At 51.2% G+C, this 23184-nt stretch overlaps 2 protein-coding genes across 5 annotated transcripts in view; one reads left to right on the forward strand and one right to left on the reverse strand.

Annotated features, from left to right (window-relative positions):
- STYXL1 (serine/threonine/tyrosine interacting like 1) overlaps positions 1-8135 on the reverse strand; it is a 66263-nt gene extending 58128 nt beyond the window's left edge. The window contains exon 1 of one of the 4 annotated variants that reach the window (XM_029220469.1): positions 7897-8135. The gene's annotated coding sequence lies outside the window, so the exon portion shown is untranslated. Of the gene's footprint in view, positions 1-7762 lie in introns of all 4 variants that reach the window. The other 3 variants (XM_029220468.1, XM_029220470.1, XM_029220466.1) reach the window with 3 other exon arrangements.
- MDH2 (malate dehydrogenase 2) lies at positions 8000-21589 on the forward strand. The gene is made up of 9 exons (XM_029220465.1): positions 8000-8185; positions 11939-12107; positions 13637-13720; positions 14216-14325; positions 15684-15809; positions 18433-18510; positions 19341-19440; positions 19797-19948; positions 21279-21589. Exons 1-9 carry the CDS (start codon positions 8120-8122, stop codon positions 21408-21410), a joined length of 1017 nt encoding a protein of 338 aa, XP_029076298.1. The 5' UTR covers positions 8000-8119; the 3' UTR covers positions 21411-21589.
- The last annotated feature ends 1595 nt before the right edge of the window (positions 21590-23184 follow it).

A 23184-nucleotide genomic window follows, 5' to 3' on the forward strand; every position in this document is an offset into this window, starting at 1 on the left:
ATCAGTCTCCCCACAGTGGAATATACGGCTCCTGACGGTACGGACCTTGACCTTCTTGTTCACTGCTGTGCCCTCACCCGGTGCCCAGGATTTTTGATGCAGACTAGTGCTCAGTAAGCACGTGTTGAATGACTACATTACTAGTCACCATTCCTGCCCTCACCAATGGGGCCATCCTGACCTGAGGCCATACTTCTAGATGCTACATAAAGATCCTTCCTGAGGACACCCCAACTCGTACCCTCAGGTCCTCTGCCTCTGAAAGTCCTGATCTCAGGCCATTCTGGAGGTGGTGAGCATAGGGGAGAGAGGATGGGTTTTGTGTCTAGTCCCACAACTTTGCTAAGCCAACCTAAAAGCTGGCTCCTAACCTATCTGGTCTATTGCTCAGAGCCCATCCTCACACTCCCACCCGCTTTCCCCATTACAACCTCCATCTCTTTATTCACTAGCCAAGGGATTGTCTCTGGGCGTTCAGGTAAAAACCCAGTCCAGCCCCAGCAATCAACTCCTTCCGACATCTCCTTCCCAAAGGGGGCACTCTCCCTTGTCAAGCAAGAGCTGCCTCACTGGGACTTCCCTGGTGGCACAGTGGTTAAGAATCCGCCTGCCAGTGCAGGGGATACAGGTTTGAGCCCTGGTGCAGGAAGATCCCACATGCCACGGAGCAACTAAGCCCACGCGCCACAACTACTGAGCCCGCGTGCCACAACTACTGAAGCGCCTAGAGCTCGTGCTCTGCAACAAGCGAAGCCACTGCAATGAGAAGCCCGCACACCGCAGCAAAGATCAGCCCCCACTCGCCGCAGCTAGAGAAAAGCCCGCGTGCAGCAACGAAGACCCAACGCAGCCAAAAATAAATAAATAAATTTATTTAAAAGAAAAAAAAAAAAAGAGCTGCCTCACCTGCTGGTAAACTTCAGGAGGGTAAGTACAGTCCTGAACCTAACGGCACACTTCTGAGAGAAGACGCATCCCTGTGAGCTGTGATGAGGAGGGCCACTAGCCCAGGTGGGTGGAGAACTGGACGTAGCTAACAGCCCTTTCAGCACTACTCCAAATTCTGAAAGGTGGAAGATGTTCTTGGCTCCACCATTTGGGCCCTAAGAATATTCTCATGTTGAGCTTTTATATAGAACCATTAAACAAATGTCGATGAGGTTTTGCAAAAAGTATTTTTCTTAGATGAATTCCACTAAGCCAGTTTTATCCCTTAATTGATCTTCTATATTTCACAGTTAACCAATTCCAAGTTTTTTCACTTTCAATTTTGTTTAGCCAAAATTATTTCTCCCAAGATCAAGTCTTATTTCCCTGTGAATTTTACAATAAATATCTGATTCCTTAATCAGATTCTTATTGTATCGGATTTTACCGAGTATGGTTTCTGCCACTGTGAGTTTCATTTGTAATGATTATTTCTACCAAGTCTCATTTCCTGGTGATCTATTCAAAACAGTGGAGCCAGGATGGCAAGTTTAAGACATCCCCCTTTGGGCTCTTTTAGCACAGCACAGCTCTTAAGAGACTTTCAGGGCATTTAGTGCAATAGCTCTTGCAAGGGTGATGGGGCAGGCAGGTGGGAAGGGAGGTCAAAGGGAGCACCTCCTGGGGATCTGGCTTCATAGGGTGAGAGGATACCAATATTCCTACGAACTGACCCATCTGGGAAATCCACAGATTTTTGGGTGGCGAGGAGCCACCTACCGTCAGGAGAGCAGGGTGCCAGCACAGGCCTCGTCTCTGCACACCGGACACCCACCAGCAGGAAGGTTCTTCACCCTCCCTGTAATGACCTGGCCTGAACTTCAACCTAGGGGGCTTGTGTGGGGCTCTCTCGCCGGTCCAGACACAGCTGGGCTGGAGAGCTCAGCTCCAGTAAAAGACCATGTCTATCTTTGAGAAGGGATGTTTCATTAGGGGTCATCATAGCCTGAGACTAAGGCGAAACTGGCCAGATCCAGGCCTTCTTGCCTCCTTATGCCTGACCAATTCCATTCTGACTGATGGTGTCACCGTCAGAGGCTGGGCCTGACCCCATCCTTCTCACAGGCATTCCAGGGTCCTGAGAGCTTGGTCTAGTGCTCAGGCCCAGACAGTCCAGGTGGACACAACTGATGGGCATTTGCTTCTAGTGGAAAAGAGGCATCACTCAACACTCCTGGAGAAGTCAGACCGTAAGCTTTACTCTGGGTTCCTGGCTCAGGCTGAGCAGGGACCAGAGGACTGCACAGATATGAATCAGGGTCCACAGCCAACCCCACTATGCCCTGGTTCTGTGTGGGAAACTGAGGCTGTGCCAGGATGACCCAGGCTTAAATACAGTGACAGGCATCAATGCTCTCACCTGTAAACTGAGGCAATAATACACACTGGAAAGGCTGTAGGAATGTTATGTTGAAATAACAAACATAAATTGCCCAGAACTGGGCCCAGCACAGAGCAGGAGCTTAGGAAACAAATTCCCTTACTCCTACTTTCTCTCTCTTTTCAATTTCATCTAGGAGCCTCCGGATGTCCAGTAGACAGAAAGCACCATTCAGAGAAATCTCAGGCCAAAGACCAGAGCAGGAGCTGGCCAAGTTTGTAAGCGAGGGGATCCAGTGATGCTGCCTAAGGGTCAGGCTCCTAAGGGATCTGGTATAGTCTTTCCTCAATCCCAACCAGACACCTTCCTTGTGGCCTGAACCCTGACAAAGCTAGAGGACACAGGCCGCAGCACCCCAGAGCTGTGGAGGCTGCAGAAGTGGTCCTGAAACCATTTCTCAGCTCAGAGAAGTTCCAGGTCCTGTGGCTAGTGAGCAGCAGTATCTCCAGAGGCCCAGACTCAGCCACCACATCCCTGCCCCTTGTCTATCTTACCTTCATTCCCATCGCCCCAAACCTAGGCCCACTACACCCCCAAGAGGTACCCTAGTGGTCCTGGGAGGGTGACAGGCCTACCCATGCAGCAATTCACATGTCAAAGGTAGCGGCTGGCGAACTGCTACACAAAGGCTGTGTGGCCACCAGGTCTGGTCTCACCTCCTCCAACTCTGTCTCCAGCACTTGTTTCTCCTCTGCTCAACTGGGCTAGCGCCCCACCTTCTGCACCTGACACGGGTTCTTGGACATGACCAACCTCTGGATTCAGCTTTGTTCTCACTTCCCTGACCTCTGGCTGGCCTGGAGGATTGCAGGCTTTGCTCCCGACTCAGATCTGCCACCATCGGCGACCCTCATCTCTTGGGAGCTCCTTGCCAGCAGCTTCTTGCTGCCTCTGCTGTCACCAGTCCACCATCTCCTAGTTGCTCTGCTGGCCTGTATCTTGGAAAGCCACACCCTTTGACTTCCAGCTGGGCCACAACTGAAAGTTAAGCTATATATCTAAACAGTTCTGTTTTAAAACTTTATGTCCCCATTTGCCGATATTCTAGAGACCCTAGAGGAAAATAAAGAAAACTCTCATGCAGGTGGGATGATTACCACCTTTCTAATTCTTCATTTTATCTCCAGGGATCTGAAAGGAAAGATTTGAAATACTGCACTTTGAGGTACGATTTTAGGGTTGAAGAGAAGGTAGGTTAGCATTGAATATGTGCACCTAAGAGCAAAAATCTGACAGCTCGACTGTGGCCTCAGCCTATTGTAAGGAACAAAATGGTTAGTATAGGTGTACGTGTGCGGCTTGTGTGGGGGTGTGGCAAGGAGCACATCAATGTATTTCTATACTGTGTATAAAAACATGCAATGAAGAACTAGTGAAATTAATCTATGGTGATAGAAGTCAGGAAGTAGCTGTCTGGGGAATGGGGCATAAGGGAACTTTCTGGAATAATGAAAATGCTTCTACAGCTTGTTTTGGGTGGTGGTTAGAAGACTGCAAACTGTCAAAACTATCCAACTGCACACTGAAGACCTGTATACTGTACTGTATGTAAACTATATGGCAATAATTGCTTTTAATCCCCCGTATAGAACTATGTGTTTGTGTTCAAGGATACAAATGTGTGGGTGTGTGGCCCACCCGTACATCCGTGAACTTGGTGTGGGGTCTGGGCTGTGAGAAGCCACATGAGCTTGGGCACACAGAAAGGACACACTGCAGACCTTCAGCTGGGCCCCCAGAGCTGCCAATGAATCCTTTCTCACCGTTCCTGATTTTCCCAGCATTTCCCCAATGGCTACAACTGTTATCCAAACCTCCTCACCATGCAGCAACCTCTCTCATTTTCTAGGTCTTGCCTGGGAAGGCTAAGGCCACGGGATGCAAACTGCCCTACCTCACCAACTGCCCACTGGGTGCCCTTCAAGTTTCTTCCCAAAATCAAAGGGATAAGTGTCCTCTGACCTCATCTTTTCCCACCTAATCCTTTTCTCTCTTGACTTCTAGCATCTCAAAGCTCTTCACCTCTATTATAGCCTCTTTCTCCCTGATTTCAAATATTCACAAGTCTCAGCTTTCTTGAAGCAGTTCACGAAACCAGAAAGAAAACCCCTAGAATAGCTTGGCCTGTGCCCTCTGAAGCTTGTGCAGGCATAGAAGCTGGTCGTGGGCCCCTGCCTGGAAAAATCGGAGGCTGGTTAGCTGTTAGCAAAGAGCAGCAGCTGCATTTGAAACAGCCTACACCCCCAGAATTTGTTGGGGTGAAGGATACCTATGTGTCTCTTGTAGACCAGATGTGGGCCAGGCAGGAGAGAGGGCCAACTAGAAGCAATCTTAACGGGACTTTGCCCAAGAGGGCCACTTGGACAGACAATGGACCAATCTCAGGTACTGGAGGATTCCAGAAAACAGGGGTTGAGGGAGCAACTGGAAACAGCAAGGCTGAGGTGTAACCACCCAGGTCAAAGGAACTGCAGGTAAGAGAGACCCACAAAAGCACCACATGGAAGTGTCAGCCACAAACTCCCATCAAGCTGAGAGAATTCTTACTAATGCCAAATGGACCCTTCCTGCCCCTATCTTTATTCTCACAACCCCCTCCACCAACACTGATGGGCCTGAAGCCTCAGTCTTCAGGGATGAGGGGTAGTGAGGAAGTAAGATGGAGAAACGGAGAAGTCAACCACTCTCCACTCCCAAGGTGGGAGCCTGAAGCAAGCTCAAGAGGGGAAGGGGAGAAGCTTTAACACTGACTTAAAGTTCAGAGTTTTGACTATTAACGTGAACAGGACATTTAGGCTATTGCAACAAGTCTGTCCTGGTGGCTTGATGTAATCCAAGGGCAAGCAAAGATTTAGAGGAAGAATGGGGATGAAGACATACAGCCATTTTCTGACTGCACTAGGCTTCCTGAATGAGGCTGTGCATGTTCCCTGTTAACAGTTACACTTGCAAAGCAGGGCATGGTGCCTGGTACAAAGTCAATGCTTGATACGGTAGCTGCTAAGAGTGTTATGAGCCATTTTGCGATTTAAAGGGAAGCAACTAGGAGCTGAATGTGAGGACGTTTTTCTAACAGTCAAGTGGCTGGGATGGCCCGAGTAGAGGACTTGGGAGGTAGTGACTCCCCGCCGTGGAGATGCTGACAGGGGCTGACTGACTTGCCAGGGGGGTGGGGAGGAGTTCCAGCCCCAGATGTGGGAGTGAGCACACGAGAATGTGACTCTAGTTTCTCTCCCCTGGCCTCAGCTCTCCCCTCTATAGGAATGACTTCAGCCCTGGCCTCTCTCAGGGGTTTCAATCCCATATTTCCCCTTGGAGTAATTCCCCAAGTGTCCACTGATATTTCTATATGGACAACTCACCATCACTTCCAATGTAGCCCATCTAAAACAGAACTCTTTACTTTTTCTCCAGCCAGCTCTCCTTCCACACACACCCTGAATTCCATTTCTGTACATATACAGTTCTCTCAGGCTGGTTTCCCACATCACTTCCATTTGTTTCTTAAACCCAGATGGGCACAAACGCTTATCAATTCTTCCCCCTCCCTCATTTGGCCCCACTTCACCATTTCTAAAACCATCACAGTAACTCAGATATTTATCATCTCATTAGATAGCCTCCTGAACAATCTCCCTGCCCTGCACATTTTTCCCTTGGAACTTTTAACACGCCAAAGTCAGTCTAATCTTCCTCAAACACAGTTCTGGTGGCATCACAAAAGCCTTTGATAAACACCTGCTTCCCGAGGAATAAAATACAAACTTCTCAGCTAACATTCGGTTAAGTCCTGCACAATCTAGGTTTTCCAGCCTTGTATCTAAAACTACTCAACTCTCCCAAAATTCAGAAACCCACTCTCAGCCTGGTCAGATGCTGGACAATAAAGAGATGAAAGAACCTGACTGTAAGATGCTTTCAGTTCTAGTGGTAAGATAGAGAGGTAAACAATTAGAGAGAACACAGTCAGTGATAAGATAAAGAACACTGTTTGTCCTCATGTCCCCTCTCCAACAGAAATTATCTGTTCACTGTCCCTTCCTCCAGGTTTTTCTTTGGGCTCTTTTCCCTTTCTTTCTCATCTGGACACTTCCCATTGTTAAACGCCCAGCTCCTAGTGCCCCCGCTTTGAGAGGTCCAAAGCCCAGGCAAGGATCTCTCCCTCCTGTGGAGGTGAATGGTCCCACTGAGAAACTCCTGCTCTTCCTTTACATCTCAGCTTAGATGTTTCATCCTCCAAAGTCCTCTCTCACATGGCCCCCACCTCCACCCCAAATCTGGGGTAGATGGACCTCCTTTGTGTTCCCACAGCCCCTCGTAATTCTCCTGGTGTTAGCCATACCATGCTGCTTGCAGTTTACCTGTCTCCCCACTAGCCTCTGAGCTCCCGGAAAGCAGAAAATGTCTGGATCTTGTTCATAGTTGAACACCCAGCTCCAAAATTGGACTGGCACATCTTAGTAGCTCAATAAACAAGTGGAAAGGAGGGAGGAAAGAGTAAGTCAGGCACCATGCACTCCCTCCTACGGATAGGTTCTTCAGCACCTCTGCTAACTGTTCTTTTCACCGCTGGTTCCCTGACCACTGTTCCCAGGGAAGCGGTCACTGGTCCCCCCCCACTGGGTTTGTACACTCCTCTAAGGTTAACAACCTGCAACACACCTACCTGTCCCACTTGACCCTGAACTTTTTGTGGGCAAGGAATTCTCTGTATGCCCAGAAAACAGCAGTGGGGCAAATGAAGCTTATAAGGATACTGATCAACTTAAATACGCTTCTTGTGAGGAGAAACCGTATCTTTACTTTCTTTCTGGTAGACTCTGAACGAATCCACTTAACTGAGCTCAGCCATGGTTTCTTGGTCCCTAAAGCAGAAACAGTGTGGCCGGGTTCACAGCACGGCTGGGCAGACCGGAGGGGCAGGGACTGGGTGACTTCGCAGGTTATCACCTGTATACCTGTTTCCTCATCTGTAACGCGAGACTGCTTTCCTGTAAACTCGTAGAACAGTGTCTCGCGCCACGTCAGTGCTCAGGGTCGGCCATTCTTGGTAGGGGTGTCTCTAAAGCTTTGTAAACTCTACTAGAAGATCCTGGGCACCAGGAGGGACGACGACACTGGCGGGTGGACGGGGTGTGTGCGACCGGGGGGGAGGGGTGCACGGGAGGGACTGATTAGAGGAGCCTTCATCCTCCACCCCAACCGCGGGACTCTCAACCTCCCCTCCCCGCTTTCCTTTCCAGAGCTTTCCAAAGCTCGGAGCCCCTCCCGCCTCCAGGGACAGGAGGGGTGGGTTGGACTGAGCTCGGGGGGCTCGGGCCGCACCCATTCTGTCGGGCCTGCGGCGCGACCTCAACCAGTCTCCCTATCAGAGCCTCTGTCTGGGGCCCCCACCTGCAAAATCGCTCCTCTAGGGCTCTTCCAGCCTAAAGCCTGTCTTCTTCCACCTCTCGGGTGCTGACTCTCCCTCCCACTCCGACCGCGTCTCCCCGACAGGCCGCACGGCGCCCGACCGCACAACGACCCACCCCAGGACTGCGCACGGAGAGCGTTCCTCCGCCGGCCTCCGCGACAGTCCGGATGTGGCCGAAATACCGCGAGATCTAGAAGGTGGGGTGCCGGAAGCCAGGCCACTCTCGCGAGGCCAGGTGGAGCAGAGCCGGGAGGCCCGGTGCAGCGTGGAGGTCGTTGGAGTCACTGTCCTACTGCTAGCTCCTTCGCCGACCAGTCCGCGCCGCGCCCGTCTCAGCCATGCTCTCCGCCCTCGCCCGGCCTGCCAGCGCCGCTCTCCGCCGCAGCTTCAGCACCTCGGCCCAGGTAGGTCCTGCGAGGGGCTGCCTGCAGGTGGAGGCTCCCCGACCTAGGCCACGTGTGCTCCTGGCTCGCGAGCAGCCTTGACCCCCGGGCCAGCCTGGACCGCAGGACCACCTGGTGCTGGTCCTGGGCTGTGGCGTCCTGGGCCGGCCCTGATACCGGGCAGGAGGTGCGGGGGAGAAAGCCCAGGAGTCGGGGGTGGGGAAGTAGTCCAGCTGGATCCAGGACCGGGGCGCTTCTCCGAGTCTCCCAGTTCGCCCCCGAGCCCCCCAGAGGGTCTACTCGTGACCTGTGCTCCTTCAAGGTGGAGAAGCCAGGGCTCTAGGGCCGAAAGTAACTTATTTTCCATAGTATTTTGAGAGACTAACCTCGTTCTTGCAGCGTCCGTACAAGCACTGTGTAATTTTTTTGTTTGTTTGCGGTACGCGGGCCTCTCACTGTTGTGGCCTCTCCCGTTGCGGAGCACAGGCTCCGGACGCGCAGGCTCAGCAGCCATGGCTCACGGGCCCAGCCGCTCCGCGGCATGTGGGGTCTTCCCGGACCGGGGCACGAACCCGCATCCCCTGCATCGGCAGGCGGACTATCAACCACTGCGCCACCAGGGAAGCCCCTACACTGTAATTTTTAACTCCATAGTGCAGGCAGGCAGAGATACCGAGGGCAGAGCATTGGTCCAAGGTTACACAGTGTTTTGGCCAGAGGATTAAAATTCAGCTCTCCTGACCACTGTCAGTGACTTTTTTGGATCATCAAGCCTTTCCTCTAAGAACCGGAAGACTCTGCTTCCTCTTGAGGACCTTTTGAAGGCTCCTTCCTGCGGTGGGCGGACTGGGCCTGCCCCCGGGTGTTGTTAACTGCGCGGCTTGGCCTGAGACTACTTAAGCCCAAGCTATTTTTAGCCGTCTTCTTCTAGGGCAGCGATTCCCAAACTCTGTTGTGTCAGAATCACCTGAAAGCTGGTAAAGATCAGAGGCCGAGGCTCATCGAAGGAGGGTAGGACCTGGGCCTCCGTGTTTTTTACCAAGTTCCCCAAGTGATTCTAATACAACCAAAGTTAGAATCCAGGAGTTGCCCACATTGCCTCCTGAAGTACCACACCTCAAAAGGGAGGTGATTATTAAATGAGGTTCCACATTTCTTACTTAGCTTTTGTTCTTCAAATCAGTTTCCTGTGCATTCAGTTCATTCGAAAAATAAATATACGAATGAGTACATTTGAGTATCCGTGTTGCCCAGAACTGTGCTGGGTGCTGCAGGTGATACCAGGATGAGTGAGAAGTGGCACTTAAGCCAACAGTGAGTAAACAAAGGTAGGACAGGTGGAGGTGATGAAGATTGATGCTGAGGAGTGGGGGAAGGGAGATTAACTGCAGGTAAGACAGTGGGATTTGCTGATAACGATTTCATGAGATGTATGGAGAGAAAGAGGAACATGGAGAAAACCAAGGCTTTGGGTTTTGGAGTTGAGATTTGCTGAGGTGGGAAATACTGCTAATAGAGAGTGATTGTAGGGGGGTGGGTATCAGGAGCTCAGATTTGGATGTGTTGAGTTTAAAATGCCTATTGGAAATAAATGTGGAGTTGTTGAAGTATATAAGTGTATAAGTCAGAAAGATGAGCTTGAGCCAGATGGTACATTGGCCTAGGGAGACTTCAACCTCAGTGTATTTATGTCTTTCCGTATGTACTAATGTACTAATATGTATGACACAAAACACAGAAATTTAAAAACCATAACAGATTATAAAAAGGAAACTTATAAGTGAAGGAAGTGTTACTCTACATCCATTTTCAGAGCCCCGTTGCTAAACAGTGTGCTGTTGACAACCACTCCTCAACGTGGAAAAAGATACGGAGTTTGGAAACAGCTTGTTTACAAAGAGATTATGAGCTAACCTGCAGTACCAGAGATTCGCATCTCACTGTAAAGATATCACCACTTACAAGTTATGTTTTTATAAATATTAACTAAGTTGATGAAACCTTATAATATACAAACAATAACATCACCTCGTCACACTGAGAGCAATCCCCTCTTCCCTCTCCCTGTGTTGGGTTCATCTTCTGTGTCATGTGGGACTGATTCACTTAAGGACCCTAATTGAGAGCACCAGGTCAGTCTCTTTCTTGGTAGAGTTTAATTCTTCACCTGACTGATGAAAGACACAGCCTTGACATTGACATCCTGCACACCAAGGGAACTGTCTTATGCTCCCCACATTGGAGCCCTGGTCAGCCTTGAGAGCCAGGCTGAGTAATCTGGGCGTGAGGAACTTGAGAAGATTTTTTACCCAAGGAAATGATTAAAACTTTGAATTTTTGGAAGGGTGGTTTAGAGGTGGAGCTGAGGACCTAAGTTAGATAATGGAATCAGGATGGAAATCGGGGGCAGATCGGGAAGATGCTTGAGATGCCAAGTCCTTTCGTGTCCTAACTGGGTGTCTCCAGTAAGGGAAGAAGCAGAAGACAGCTCTAGAGTTTTGAATTTGGGTGAACACAGATGCCATTTGGGAACAGGGATGGGAGAGGTAGTAAGGACAAATTTATTTACACAGTTGGGTTTGTGGGACCAGTGGGTATGCCTAACAGAACTGGGAATGTGGAGTTGGAATTTGGGAGTCCTTAGGATTCGGGACAGGATGTGGGAGTGATAATTGAAGGTCTGGAGATGGGTGAGATTGCCAGACCTCAGGTTCTGGGTTGGTCCAGCTAGTTTTCTATGAAGTCAAGGGTCCACCTTTAAAGCACCAACTTAAAAACAAACAAATGAAACCTGAATTCCAATCTTAGATGTAATATATGCTTTTTAGAGTTTTAGTTTCCTCAAGCAGATTACACTGTGTGGTGGTTTGGGGTTTGGCTTGAGTTTTGGTTTGTTTGGTTTGATTTTTGTTTTTGATAACAGAAGCCCGTTATTTCTAGCATCCGTTGCTGTGGAACACAGTGTGCAGTGATAATGTAAAGACCCAGAGTACACGGCTGCCCTAGAGGACCACACGCCATGCTTTGCGTTCTTGTGGCTGCTCTTCTCTCGGTTTGTCTTCTTCCCTGGCAGCTCCCTGCCTGCTTGCCCGGGATAGGCTCCCCTTCTCATTTGTGAGTTTAGGTTAGAAACAGCCTCACTCGCAGTGGTTAAGAATCCGCCTGCCAATGCAGGGGACACGGGTTCGAGCCCTGGTTCAGGAAGGTCCCACATGCCGCGGAGCGACTAAGCCTGCACCACAGCTACTGAGCCTGCATTATAGAGCCCGTGAGCCACAACTACTGAAGCTTGCGTGCCTAGAGCCCGTGCTCCGCAACGAGAAGCCACCGCAATGAGAAGCCCGCACACCGCAACGAAGAGTAGCCCCCGCTCACCGCAACTAGAGAAAGCCCTGTGCGCAGCAACAAAGACCCAATTCAGCCCAAGATAAATAAATTTATTTAAAAAATAATAAAACTGCACATTGAAGGAAAGGCTTCTGTTACCAGTCCAGGTGGCGATTGAGTGAAGTTTGCTCCCCTTTCGGAGGGTACAGGAGTATGCCCCTGACTGTCACAGCATCTAGAGACATGAGTTCTCCCCCATTTTCCTGAGGCAAACCTCTGAACTTCAGAAGGAAAGGGGGCCTTTGGAATGGTAGGAATACGATTGCATCTTCATTTGGTACTGCTGCAATAAAAAAGACCCAGTGCAGTACTCTGCGGTTTATTACCATGTGAATCCTTTTAATGCTGATTCCATCTTCACAGTCCTCTCTCTGTGCCTCTTTCTAGAACAATGCTAAAGTAGCCGTGCTGGGGGCTTCCGGAGGAATCGGGCAGCCGCTTTCACTTCTCCTGAAGAACAGCCCCTTGGTGAGCCGCCTGACCCTCTACGATATTGCTCATACACCCGGAGTGGCCGCCGATCTGAGCCACATAGAGACCAGAGCGACAGTAAAAGGTATTGAGCACGCCGACCCTGGAGAACTTACATGTCTCCTCCCCCGTCAGCCAGGATTCAGGTTTAGAGTGAGATTCTTAAGTGAAACTAGGTGTTCAGAGACTTGGGGTTTCCATGTTCATTTTAGAATTAAATTTTATAAATTATTGCACCTTTCTTGACTTGAGTCTACAAAAATTTAAATAGTGTCTTTGAGAATAACAACGGTGGTCTCTCCTTCCCATTTTTAATTTTTTATAATTTAACAAGTAATATGAGGATGGGGAAGAGGCAGCCTCGTGCAGGGGCGTGGGGACAGTGAGAAATGCTGCCACCTGCTCCCCACCTTGGGCCGTCCCTCCACCCCAGGGTTTCCTCTGCCAGCTTCTTCAGAGCATGGCCACCTTAGGAAAATCCAAGGGACATCTAGCTATGTCATCCAAGAAGTCACTCATAATTACATATAATTATATATATCCTGCTTATCTTACCTTCACATTATAGCAGCATTTTTCTATGTCACCAAATTCTTGGTAAAATCATTTTTAAAGGTGTACTATAATTTATCACTTATTATTATACCCACAGTGTTGTCCATTGGGCTGTTTCCTGTTTTGCTCTACTGTAAATAGCTAGGCTGTGTAAACATCTTTATCTTTACATCTTGTTTCTTAGAATCCTTAAAAAAAAAAATAGAATCCTAAAAGTAGAATGAGTAGGTATGACTATTTTAAAGCTTTTACTATAAAGTGTCAGATTGCTGTGCAGAAAACTTGTACTGCTTTCCGTCTCTGCTGTCAGTGTGAGACCGTTGGATGGTGTTTGCATGTATCTTCATCTCGTGTAGACAGCACAGGAGATTGAGTGACTGTCAGATCATTTGTTCGTGTGCCTTCCGTGGTCCCTCTGAATTAGTTCGCTCATTTTCTTTTGGGCTGTACATTTGCGTTTCCAAAAGCTCCCACAATAAGGGAGAAGCCAAATCAAAGCAGATTTTGGCCGATTTCCCCGAGATCTTTGAACGTGGACCTTTTATTCCTCGGATGATAGGAGTAAACAGAATGGATGCTAATATTTCGTCCCTGCTTCTCAGCACGGGGCTTTTCTCTCCTGGCCTCCACCGTGCCTTCTGATCTGACTCCGAGACAGAGCTTTTGTTAGGATGACCATGACGTGGCATAAGCAGCTCTTACTGGGAGCCGAGAAGGACTTAGAAGTGCTGGCGAGTTGGGTTGGATAAGGAAAAGCAGCCGACTTGGCTGATTCTGTGGGAACCTGGACGGTTACTGTGTTCCGAATCGGGACTGGGCCAGTGAGGCTGGAGGAAAGTGGAGTGAAAGAGACTGTCCTGCCAGCCGGTGTCATCAGGCCCACAGTGGTAGTTCTCCAGAAGAGGAACCCCTTCGTGGGCGGTCCTTCCAGCCTGTCTTGAGGCCTGTGGCCAGACTTGGACTCAGGTGGGCCCATCCTACCCGGGCTCTGTCCCCACAGACGTGCTGGCCTCTCCAAGTCGGAAGTGGTGAAATTGCTCACGTGGGTGTTTTTTCCAGGTTACCTCGGACCTGAGCAGCTGCCAGACTGCCTGAAGGGCTGCGACGTGGTGGTGATTCCAGCGGGAGTCCCAAGAAAACCAGGTGTGTGTTGAACTCCTTGCCTAGCATCTCCCCACAGGTCAGCTGAGGATGTGGTTTTCCATGAAAAATGGATCTGGTCAGATCTCTGCTGCAGAAAAAATTCCAAAGGCTCCCCAATGCCTGTGGGGTACAGATGAAGCCCTCCACCTGTCCCTGGGTCCCCTCGCCCAGTCTCATTGTGTTCTGTGTGCACTTTTTTTTTTTGCATGCAAGGCCCTTTCCTCCACCTGCCTCCACCTTGGAAGCTGTACTGGTCCTTGGTGATCCTCCTCGGGTATAACCCCCCTCATTCCCCTCCCCACGCTCCACCCTCACAGACCTCTATCTTGGCACTTATCACACTGGGCTGTTTTCCCTACAAGATGGATTTACTTGAAACAGGGACCCTGTCTCACTCATGTTTGAATCTCCCATAACAACAAACACACACAACGTGGTACATGTTTGGAAATTCGTCCTGTGCTTTATGACCACCTCGAATTGGATTGTTCTCAGGCATGACCCGGGATGACCTGTTCAACACCAACGCCACGATTGTGGCCACCCTGACTGCTGCCTGTGCCCAGCACTGCCCCGAGGCCATGATCTGCATCATTGCAAATCCGGTGAGTGCCGGCCGCTGATGCCGCATGAAAGTCCACAGTTAGCAAGAGTGTGCTTCTGTGCTTAGCGGGGGAATAATCAGGTTCGTGTGCTGAAATGGATAAAGTGGATGAGCTAATAAAAGGCCCTTAAATTTATTTCCTAAGGATTCCTTCTGGCATAGACCAAGTGAATTTTAACCTGGTTTTCCCATCGACCGTGTGCCTTTGGGCAGATCGCTTCCCCTCTCGGTATCTTAGTTTTTCCACCTGGAAAATAAGCCCATTCCTGCGGCTGCTTCAGCCGTGACTGTGGTAGCCTGTTAACTCCTTCCTTTTCCTGTGTTCTACTTGGGGTTTGCAGTTCCTGCTTCCTGGCGCCTCCTCCCTCCTCACACTCACACATGGTCCCGTACGCAGCCCCCCAAGCCCTGCTTGCTGCTTTTTGCAGGAAGCTAGCTCTTCAGTTCAGAAACTCCGGGTGCTGTGTCCCTCCTGAGAAGTCGGCTGTGGCTCCCACGCCCGCCCTAGCAGGGCCTCAGGTTGCATTTGACAGCAGCCCTTCTGTTCCTCCCTGCTGGTTGGTCTGGTCTCGCGAGTACAAGAAGGATCTGGGTGAAAGTGCAGTGACACTGATGTGGACTCAGGAACGTGGCCGCTGATAAACACGCAGAGCTTGTGCCCGTGGCCTCTGAGAAGAGGATCCTGCCCTTTCCAACCAGCTCACCTTTCCTCGGGGGCAACTGGTCAGAAGATCTTGGGGGGGGGGCAGATTAACCGGTGCCTAATATAAATCTCGCTGGTTTTGTCTTGTTTTTATTCTTTCTATGTACCAGGTAATGTGTTAAACCCTTGCCATGTATTAAATCACTTAAAGTTTCACAACCACCTCATGAGGTAGTTGTCTCCCGTTTTAAGAAACTGAGTTCTAAGGAGTTGAGGTAACTTGGCCGGGGTTACGACACAGAGTGACAGAGCTGGGACTGAGCTTGTAGCTTGTAGCTTCTTGCTAGGCTGTCTTTTCTTTTCTTTTAATGGCCATTTGGGCTAAGTCCCAGCTGGAGCAGAAGGTGCCTTGTGGAGCCTTCATCACATTTTTAAGTTGATAGTTGAAGGGTCACGTGCATGTTTGAACTTTGGGCTCGGAGGCCACCAAGGAGAAGAGTGCCTTCCCCAGTGAATGGTTTCTTCTTTCTCGTGGCGGGGAGAAGCAGCAGTCTTTTAGAGTAGGGGGCCTTCCATCGTGAGGGTCGCTTATCAGGGCAATTTACCGTGACAGCTTAGAGCTTGTTCATGGTCTGACGAGAAGATTTTTCCTCCTGTCGCGAGGCTCTGCTCTCAGAACACAGGCAAATTCTGCCCCTCTCTCTTGGATTTACTAGGTTAACTCCACCATCCCAATCACAGCAGAAGTTTTCAAGAAACACGGAGTGTACAACCCCAATAAAATATTTGGGGTGACAACCCTGGACATTGTCCGAGCCAACGCTTTTGTTGCAGAACTGAAGGTAAGAGCTGCATCGGGCATCTTTCAGCTTCCCTTTCGGAACCTCTCTGGCTATGCTTGGCTCATTTACGGGCCTGGAGGACACCGGGGCCCTTACAGGCCACATGTAACTGGAGGGTTTACATGTCTTTATAGCTCGCCTCCTTGGTGGGAAGCAGCTTGCGCGGGGAACGCAGACGGCAGGCCCCTGCGGGCTGGAACCGGCCAAGCTTGCTCTTCTCCCTGCTGTAGCAAGGGTTCGGCTTTCCCTGGGTTTCTCACTGGCTAGACTGGGTTGTGCTCTTCGTGTTCATCGGCTCGGCTCTGAAAACTGGTCCTAACAGGTTTTACCTGCTAACCATTAGACAAATGATAAAGTCAGCAAACACGAAGAACTTGGGAAAGTCCCTGAAATCATGTCAGAACTCTTGTCCCTGGTCTGTGTTCTGACTCCCTTCCTGGGTGCCTGCAGTGACTTACCTCAGTTCTGCTCCCGCTGGCTGCCTGCTTCTTCCTGAGCCGCCAGGCTTGTCCCGAGGGGGGTTTGGCACCGGCGCCAGGTCCTGAGTCCTCGGTACCTTTCACAGCTCGCTGTCTAGTCTGTTGGGTTATGGACCCAGCAGAACCACTTCCTCTGGCCCAAATAAGTGTCCCTCCTGAGCTTCAGGCCATTTTTCGTGAACTTGTGGAAGAGGGGGTCCTCCCAAGTCGGAAATAATTGTGCACACAGCTTAGTGAGAAGGGCGCACGCAGGACCGTTGACCTTCCTCTTCCTCCCCTGCGCCCAGCACTTCTCTTCTAGGGTGTGGACGGTACGGTGCCCCGCTGTGATTCATGCTCTGGCGTGTTCCTCAGGCTCTGCTCTCCGAGTGGGGTCGGATCCCTGAGATGTGGCCACGGGGCCTGGGAGCTCTGTGAGTGAAGCAGAAAGAGACACTTTAATTCCAGAGACAACTGAATCACCGTTTCAGTGCACGTGTGTTTAGACTGTGGTTGGCTTTGAGTCAGAAAAGGCTTTGCGGAGCGGGTCTCAGTGAAGCCGAGTCTGAACGCACCCAGGCCGGGAGGTGGGGGTTCCAGCTTCCCGAGGCACACGCCCCTGGTTCCTGGAAGCAGCAGTGCTCGTTCTCTTAGGGCTCCCGTGGTGCTGCCAACTCCAGGGGGAAGCACGCGTTTCCCCTGGGCCCCTAATCCTGCTGCAACAGTAGATACCTGTGGCTATTTGAATTAATTATAATTAAATTAGAAACTGTGGTCCTCTGTTGCACCAGCCACACTTGAGATGCTCCAGAGCCCCACGTGGCTGCTGTGTTCCCACAGAGAGTTCTGTTAGACCGTGGAGGCTTGGCCTCAAAGCTTTGCCATGTGAGGTGGGGAAGCATGTCTCCGCCCCGGATCCATCAGTTAAGGAGTGCGCCCTTTACCTCAGGCTGCCTGGCATTCTGAAAAGTTCCTGGATTGCATGGAGGGTGAAAGGCTGCCCTTAACCTCGCAGCCTCTGGCTCCCCCCTCGGCCGTCTCTACCCCTGCCTTCCACTGGGCTTGCCCTTTGCACTTCATGCTCTGCTGATGGTACCTGCCCTGTGAACCCCCAGGTCTTTGTTCTTTCTGCTCCTTTTGCCTAGAATACGCTTCCCTTGGTGGAGTCCTGCTCCTTCCCAGATGAAGTTAGGTCTGCCCCAGGAGGCCTTCTCTCAGGTGCCTTCCAGAGCCACCCTGTGGCTGGCTTCACCCTTCGCATTGGAACGTCTGTTTGTATCTGTCTCATTTTGGACAATGAGCTTCTCAAAAGCAGGGGCCCTTTCTGTTCGTGCCTGTGTCCCTGGTGACCGGCGTGGTGCCCTGGCCTGTAGACACTGCCGTGCGTGTCCGTTAACGGTGCTGCTGGGTCTGCCCACCCTTGTGGCTGGGCTCCCCAACCTAGGCAAGGCTGGTTCCTAACTTACGGTGTCTCTCTTTAGCAGCTGCAGCATTTGGGGAAGGTGGCAGCATTTGGGGACTGCTCACCCCCTCCCGTTACTCCCACCAGCTTCTTTTTTTGACTGTGTTAAGAAATACCTGGTTCGCAGATTCTTGGGGGCATCGTGCCTCCGGTTTAACAAATGAATCAGCCGTCCCAGCAAGCCCCACTTAATGAACCTTGGCGTTGTGACCCCTTTCAACTTGGTTTCCTTCTTTCTGTTCCAATCACTGTTTGAGTTGACAGACTTCTCACCCCTGGGTGTTCTGGAGTCTTGCTCTGATACGAGGTTTTTGTTCTCTGTAACAAAGTGTAGGCACATAAGTCTGAGCTAAGGCATGGGGATGACATCAGGTGTGGGAAAGAGGATTTGTCATCCTCTGATTCCAAGAAGCTGTCGGACTGATGGGAACCAATTGGGACCCTTCACGAAGGCAGTTTTCAGCGCATTGTGAAGGGAAAGCCTCGGAGTGACCTCACCAGACACCAGGTTACTCACTGCGTGTGTTGAAACTGCAGGGGGCGCCTAGTGGGACATGTGAGCACGGCTGGAGTCAGGCGGCCTCCTACCTGGTTTCCGAGTTCTGTGGATTTTTCCGGTGTTGGTGCTTTAGGTGCATATGACGTGTTTTACACTCAAAGTGCTTGTTAAAAGTTAATCAGGCTTTCCACTTTTGGTGACCAGGGTTTGGACCCGGCTCGCGTCAGCGTTCCTGTCATTGGCGGCCATGCTGGGAAGACCATCATCCCCCTGGTCTCTCAGGTGCGTGTGTCACCCTGCCCGGAAGCCTCAAGACCACGAGCACAGTTCAGAGGTTCACTTTGGGGCCCTCGGATCAGGCTGACACGGATCTCACCGTCTGTTGTTACTTTGAAGCGTCCACAGCTGCGGGAGTGAGTGTGGTCAGAAGGTGTTCAAAAGGGCCAGCTCCTACACAGTGAAAACTGCTGGTGGAAACATCACTGCCTTCCCGATTAGGTCAGAGCAGGCAAAGCTGCTTTGTTTAAAAATGAGGAGAGACAAGGTAAACACCACTGAGAATAAGATAAATCACCTCATAACCTCAGGAGAAAATACTGAGGAAGCACCTTTTAAACCTAAGTTGATGGACATCCTACAAAGCGAGCATTCAGTACCCTTGACAGATGTCCTGAAAGCCAGGGGAGGACTGAGGAAGCAGTCAAAGGCGAGATCCCTGGGTGCTGGTGGGTCCTGGGCAGAACCCTGAACAGAAGGGACGGTAGTGGAACAGTCGGTGACACTTGAGTAAGGTCTGTGGTTTAGTTAATTTCCTGTTCTTTATAACTGCACTGTGGTTATGTAAAGTGTTATCAGGGTAAGCCGGGTGAGGAAAAATCTGCTATTTTTACAACGTTTCTCTAAGTCTAAAATTAGTCCAAAATAGAGAAAGTTTTTTTTTTTTTTTTAATGAGTAGAGAACTCACTACACCTCCCAACAAAGTCGGCTTTTTCTTTAAGGAAAAGGTCTTGATTTCCCACGTGGCAGCGATGCCGGGGCCCGCCAGGCGTGGGGCTGGGAGGTGACCGGAGCCTGGTCCTGCTCACGTGAGCCCTGTGACTTCCACTTGCAGTGCACCCCCAAGGTGGACTTCCCCCAGGACCAGCTGACCACCCTCATCGGGCGGATCCAGGAGGCCGGCACGGAGGTGGTCAAGGCTAAGGCCGGAGCAGGTAGGCGCTCAGGCGGCCCCAGGCTTTTAGAGGCAGAGCCGAAGACTCATGAGGGCCCAGCAAGGAGTGGGTCCTTTTCTAAGTCTCACGTCCATCTGCTCGATAAGCAGCCCCCCCGGTCAGAGGGCAGCGCAGCTCACTGGGGGGCGTGGAGTAGTGTTTGAGGTCAGCAGAGCTAATTGCGTGCCGTCTGCGGGTCTGTCACTTCAAGGGATGCTGACCTAAATTCCTGATGAGACTGGAAAGCTGGAGGTTATGCAGATGGGGTTTTAGCTGGCGGGGAAGCTCGTCTGGGTCGCTCGTCTGGGTCTTACGGTCGCAGCGCTAGCTTGGCTGACCTGCCTTTGTCCTCCTAGGCTCTGCCACCCTATCCATGGCGTATGCTGGAGCCCGGTTTGTCTTCTCCCTCGTGGATGCGATGAACGGAAAGGAAGGAGTTGTCGAATGTTCCTTCGTTAAGTCCCAAGAAACGGACTGTCCGTACTTCTCCACACCATTGCTGCTGGGGGTATGTATCCCAGAGGCCAGGTCTTGGCCGGAAGGAGGAGCATTTTCTGTAGCTGAGACTCAGCAGCTGTACTCCGTGCGTTTGCTTCATGGTTCAGATTTCCTTGTGCAGTAACTGCATCTCACTGCCTGGCCTGTGCTTGGACTTTTGAGGGTAGAAGCATCACAGAAGCAGTGGCGGGGAGAAATCTCAGTCTGTGGGGGCTGACGGGAATCTCACGGCCCCAGCAGCCGGTCAGCAGCGGCCGCCTGGGTATGTTTCCCAGTGAGACCCTCGCTGTGTCCCGAGGCGGCCCACGGACAGCCCTCACAGAAGAGGCTTCCCCGCACCAGGCTGTGCTGGTTCCTTCTCATTCTGACCTCAGGGCCTGCCGGGGCGTGCACACGTGTTAGACCTTCCAGCTCAGGCGTTCCTGAGCCCTGCTCCTCGCCTCACTGCTTTTCCTCCTTGAAATGCACTGGGACGGGGCCCTTCTAGTCACCTTGCTGGCTTCAGCCAGGCTGGTTTGGGGCAGCTCTCTGGTCTCCTTGACTCCTACAGAGTCTTCAGTGAGCAGGTTTCCACGTCTTAGCCGTGGGCACCCGCTGGAATCAGGCAAATGTGTGCTCGCCTTCCTCTCATGCCCAGAAAGAAGCCCTTCCCACAGACACCCTGGTGTCCAAAATCCCTGAGACTGACACTGGTCTCCAGAGCTACCTGTGGTTATAGCTCCAGAGCCAGCTGAGTGCAGGTGTGTGCAGCATGGTGGGGCCTGTAGGAGAGGCCCCCAAGGCTGATAGTCCTGGTCAGGGAGGCTCCGAGGAGGCAGCCTGGACGCCAGCCTGCTGTTTTCCTAACGTCCGATGTGTATCTATCTCCTTAATTACGTTGGATTCAGGTGGCTACGAAAGTGTTTCTTTAGTCCTTTACCAACTTGGGAAAAAAACTAGATCCCAAAAGTACGCTCTGTGTCAGGGAGAATAACTCAGGTGCTACTAATTATTGAGTTCTTTGTGTGCCAAGCAACCCACATGTGTCCTCACAGCCTCCTGTGGGGTCAATAAGGAAACACACTTGGCGGGTGCGTGACAGGTGCACACACAGTGAGTGCCAGAGCCCGGCTCCCAGCCCAGGGCTGAATGACAGAAGCTGAGCTCCTGGCACGGCTCACACCCGTCCGGCCCGGTCCTGCCCCGTCCCCAGGGCGTGCGGCTCCCTCAGCAGGCTGCCCAGGAGCCACCGGTTAGACAGGCAAGGCAGGCCTGATGAAGTTACAAGTGGGATTTTCTGTAACAAACCCATTCATGGAAACTTTCTTGTAAAATCTTACCACCTCCCCTCTCTCCTTCAGAAAAAGGGCATCGAGAAGAATCTAGGCATTGGCAAAATCTCCCCTTTCGAAGAGAAGATGATCGCCGAGGCCATTCCTGAGCTGAAAGCCTCCATCAAGAAAGGAGAGGAGTTTGTAAAGAACATGAAGTGAGAAGGCGGTTAACGAGCAGGCCGTCTCCGTAACTTATTAAGGCATCGTGCCGCTGTAAAGCCACTTCAGACACCGTGGTCTTCTCAGTTTGCTTTGATGATGAGGGTTGTATTAGCGAACTACCCCTTCCAAATCTCGGGTCAGTCTGTCGGTGCATCAATAAAAGCAGGCTTTGATTTTCTTTTCCAAGGTCTCCAATTAAATACTGTGCTTTCAGAGCCCCATTGGAGCTGACTGCAGAGTGTGTGTCTGACATCTCTTCCATCACGAATTAGAATCAGGTGTTGTTTAAAAAGTAGACTTGGGCTTCCCTGGTGGCGCAGTGGTTGAGAGACCGCCTGCCGATGCAGGCGTTCGTGCCCCGGTCTGGGAAGATCCCACGTGCCGCGGAGCGGCTGGGCCCGTGAGCCATGGCCGCTGAGCCTGCACGTCCGGAGCCTGTGCTCCGCAACGGGAGAGGCCACAGCAGTGAGAGGCCCGCGTACGGTTAAAAAAAAAAAAAAGTAGACTGAAACGTCATGGTCTCCTCGGTAGCTTCAAGCCGGTAATCTTCATCAGTAACTGCTCTCCCAGCCCTGCTCTTTGCACCATCGTGTCCCTCAGGTGTGTGAGCTGAAGGAAGGGCCGGCTTGGGTCTGATTCCTTGGTGTCCTCTCGCCTGTGCGGGTGGCAGCTCAGTGGCCGACGCTGGGCTGCTGTCTTCTGTCGCAGGTTCTTTCTGTGTGGTTTTTCTGGCCAAGCAGACAGCACCACTGGCTGGACTTCGTCCTCTTCTGATCGAGCCCTGATATTCAGTGGCAATGACTAGCCAAAGCCAGAATTGTGAGGAGGGCTGGGCAGGGGCAGGAACAACCAAACCAAAACACCAGGTGCAGCCACAGGGCTGAGGACACGGGAGGTGGCTTCGTGTCTTCATCAGTGGCCAGAAGGGACTTTGTTGCATTAGCTGGGCTTAGGATACATGTGGGGAATTAAAGGGAGACCTGATTCCCTTCGGGTACAGTTTGCTCCCCAGAAGCCGTGGCCTCTGAAGTGGAAACTGAGAGCTCAATACCTGAGAACTTTCTGACAACAGGTGATGACCTTCCGGTGAAAGGGCAGGTGGTACTCGAGCTACGCCCAGTAGACAGAGACCCATTTATCTGCAGCTTTTTTTTTTTTTTAAACTGCAGTGGATTTTATCAAGTATGACATCATTGTGTTCTTATATAAGTGATAATGTTCATCGTTTAAAAACTAAAATGTAGCCAAATACAGGAAATTATCTCCGATAATAGTATTTGTGCTCCTGATTTTGCATATTTCAAAAGTTGAGATAAAGCTGCTTGTGCCGTTTTGCAACCTGTCCTGGTTAATTACTGTGTAACACACAGAATTTAGTTGCTTTTAAGCCAGTATTTTATTACGTCTCACGATTCTGTGGTTGGCAGGGTTCCGCTGGAAGTTTCTGTTCCTCCAGGTGTGGGGGGCTGGCCAGTCAGGCACGTTCAAGGTGATGGCTCCGGCACGTGGCTGCTGTTGAGGGGGTGGTGGGACAGCTGGGCTCCACGAGGCCCTACAGCAGGGCACGCAGATTTCTTACTTGATGGCCTGGGGTTTCCAAAAGTGCAAAAGCAGAAGCTGCCAGGCGTTAAAGCTTAGGCTCAGAACCGGCACAGCATCACGGTTGCCAGATCCTCGTGGCTAAAGCGAGTCACCAGGCAAGCCCAGGTCCACGCTGGGAGGGGCCTCAAGGGTCCTTTGGGAGCCAACTCTGGAGATTCTCTACCACACG

The sequence above is a fragment of the Monodon monoceros genome, unplaced genomic scaffold, assembly GCF_005190385.1.
Source record: "Monodon monoceros isolate NGI ecotype Baffin Bay Population unplaced genomic scaffold, NGI_Narwhal_1 Super_Scaffold_13, whole genome shotgun sequence".
In the NCBI taxonomy this organism is placed as follows: Eukaryota; Metazoa; Chordata; class Mammalia; order Artiodactyla; family Monodontidae; genus Monodon; species Monodon monoceros.

Excerpts from the sequence above, each read along its gene's own strand:
- MDH2 (XM_029220465.1), top strand. The coding sequence starts at position 8,120 with ATGCTCTCCGCCCTCGCCCGGCCTGCCAGCGCCGCTCTCCGCCGCAGC. Across the intron at positions 8,186-11,938 it reads GCTTCAGCACCTCGGCCCAG|AACAATGCTAAAGTAGCCGT; the intron begins GTAGGTCCTGCG and ends GCCTCTTTCTAG. Across the intron at positions 12,108-13,636 it reads GACCAGAGCGACAGTAAAAG|GTTACCTCGGACCTGAGCAG; the intron begins GTATTGAGCACG and ends TGTTTTTTCCAG.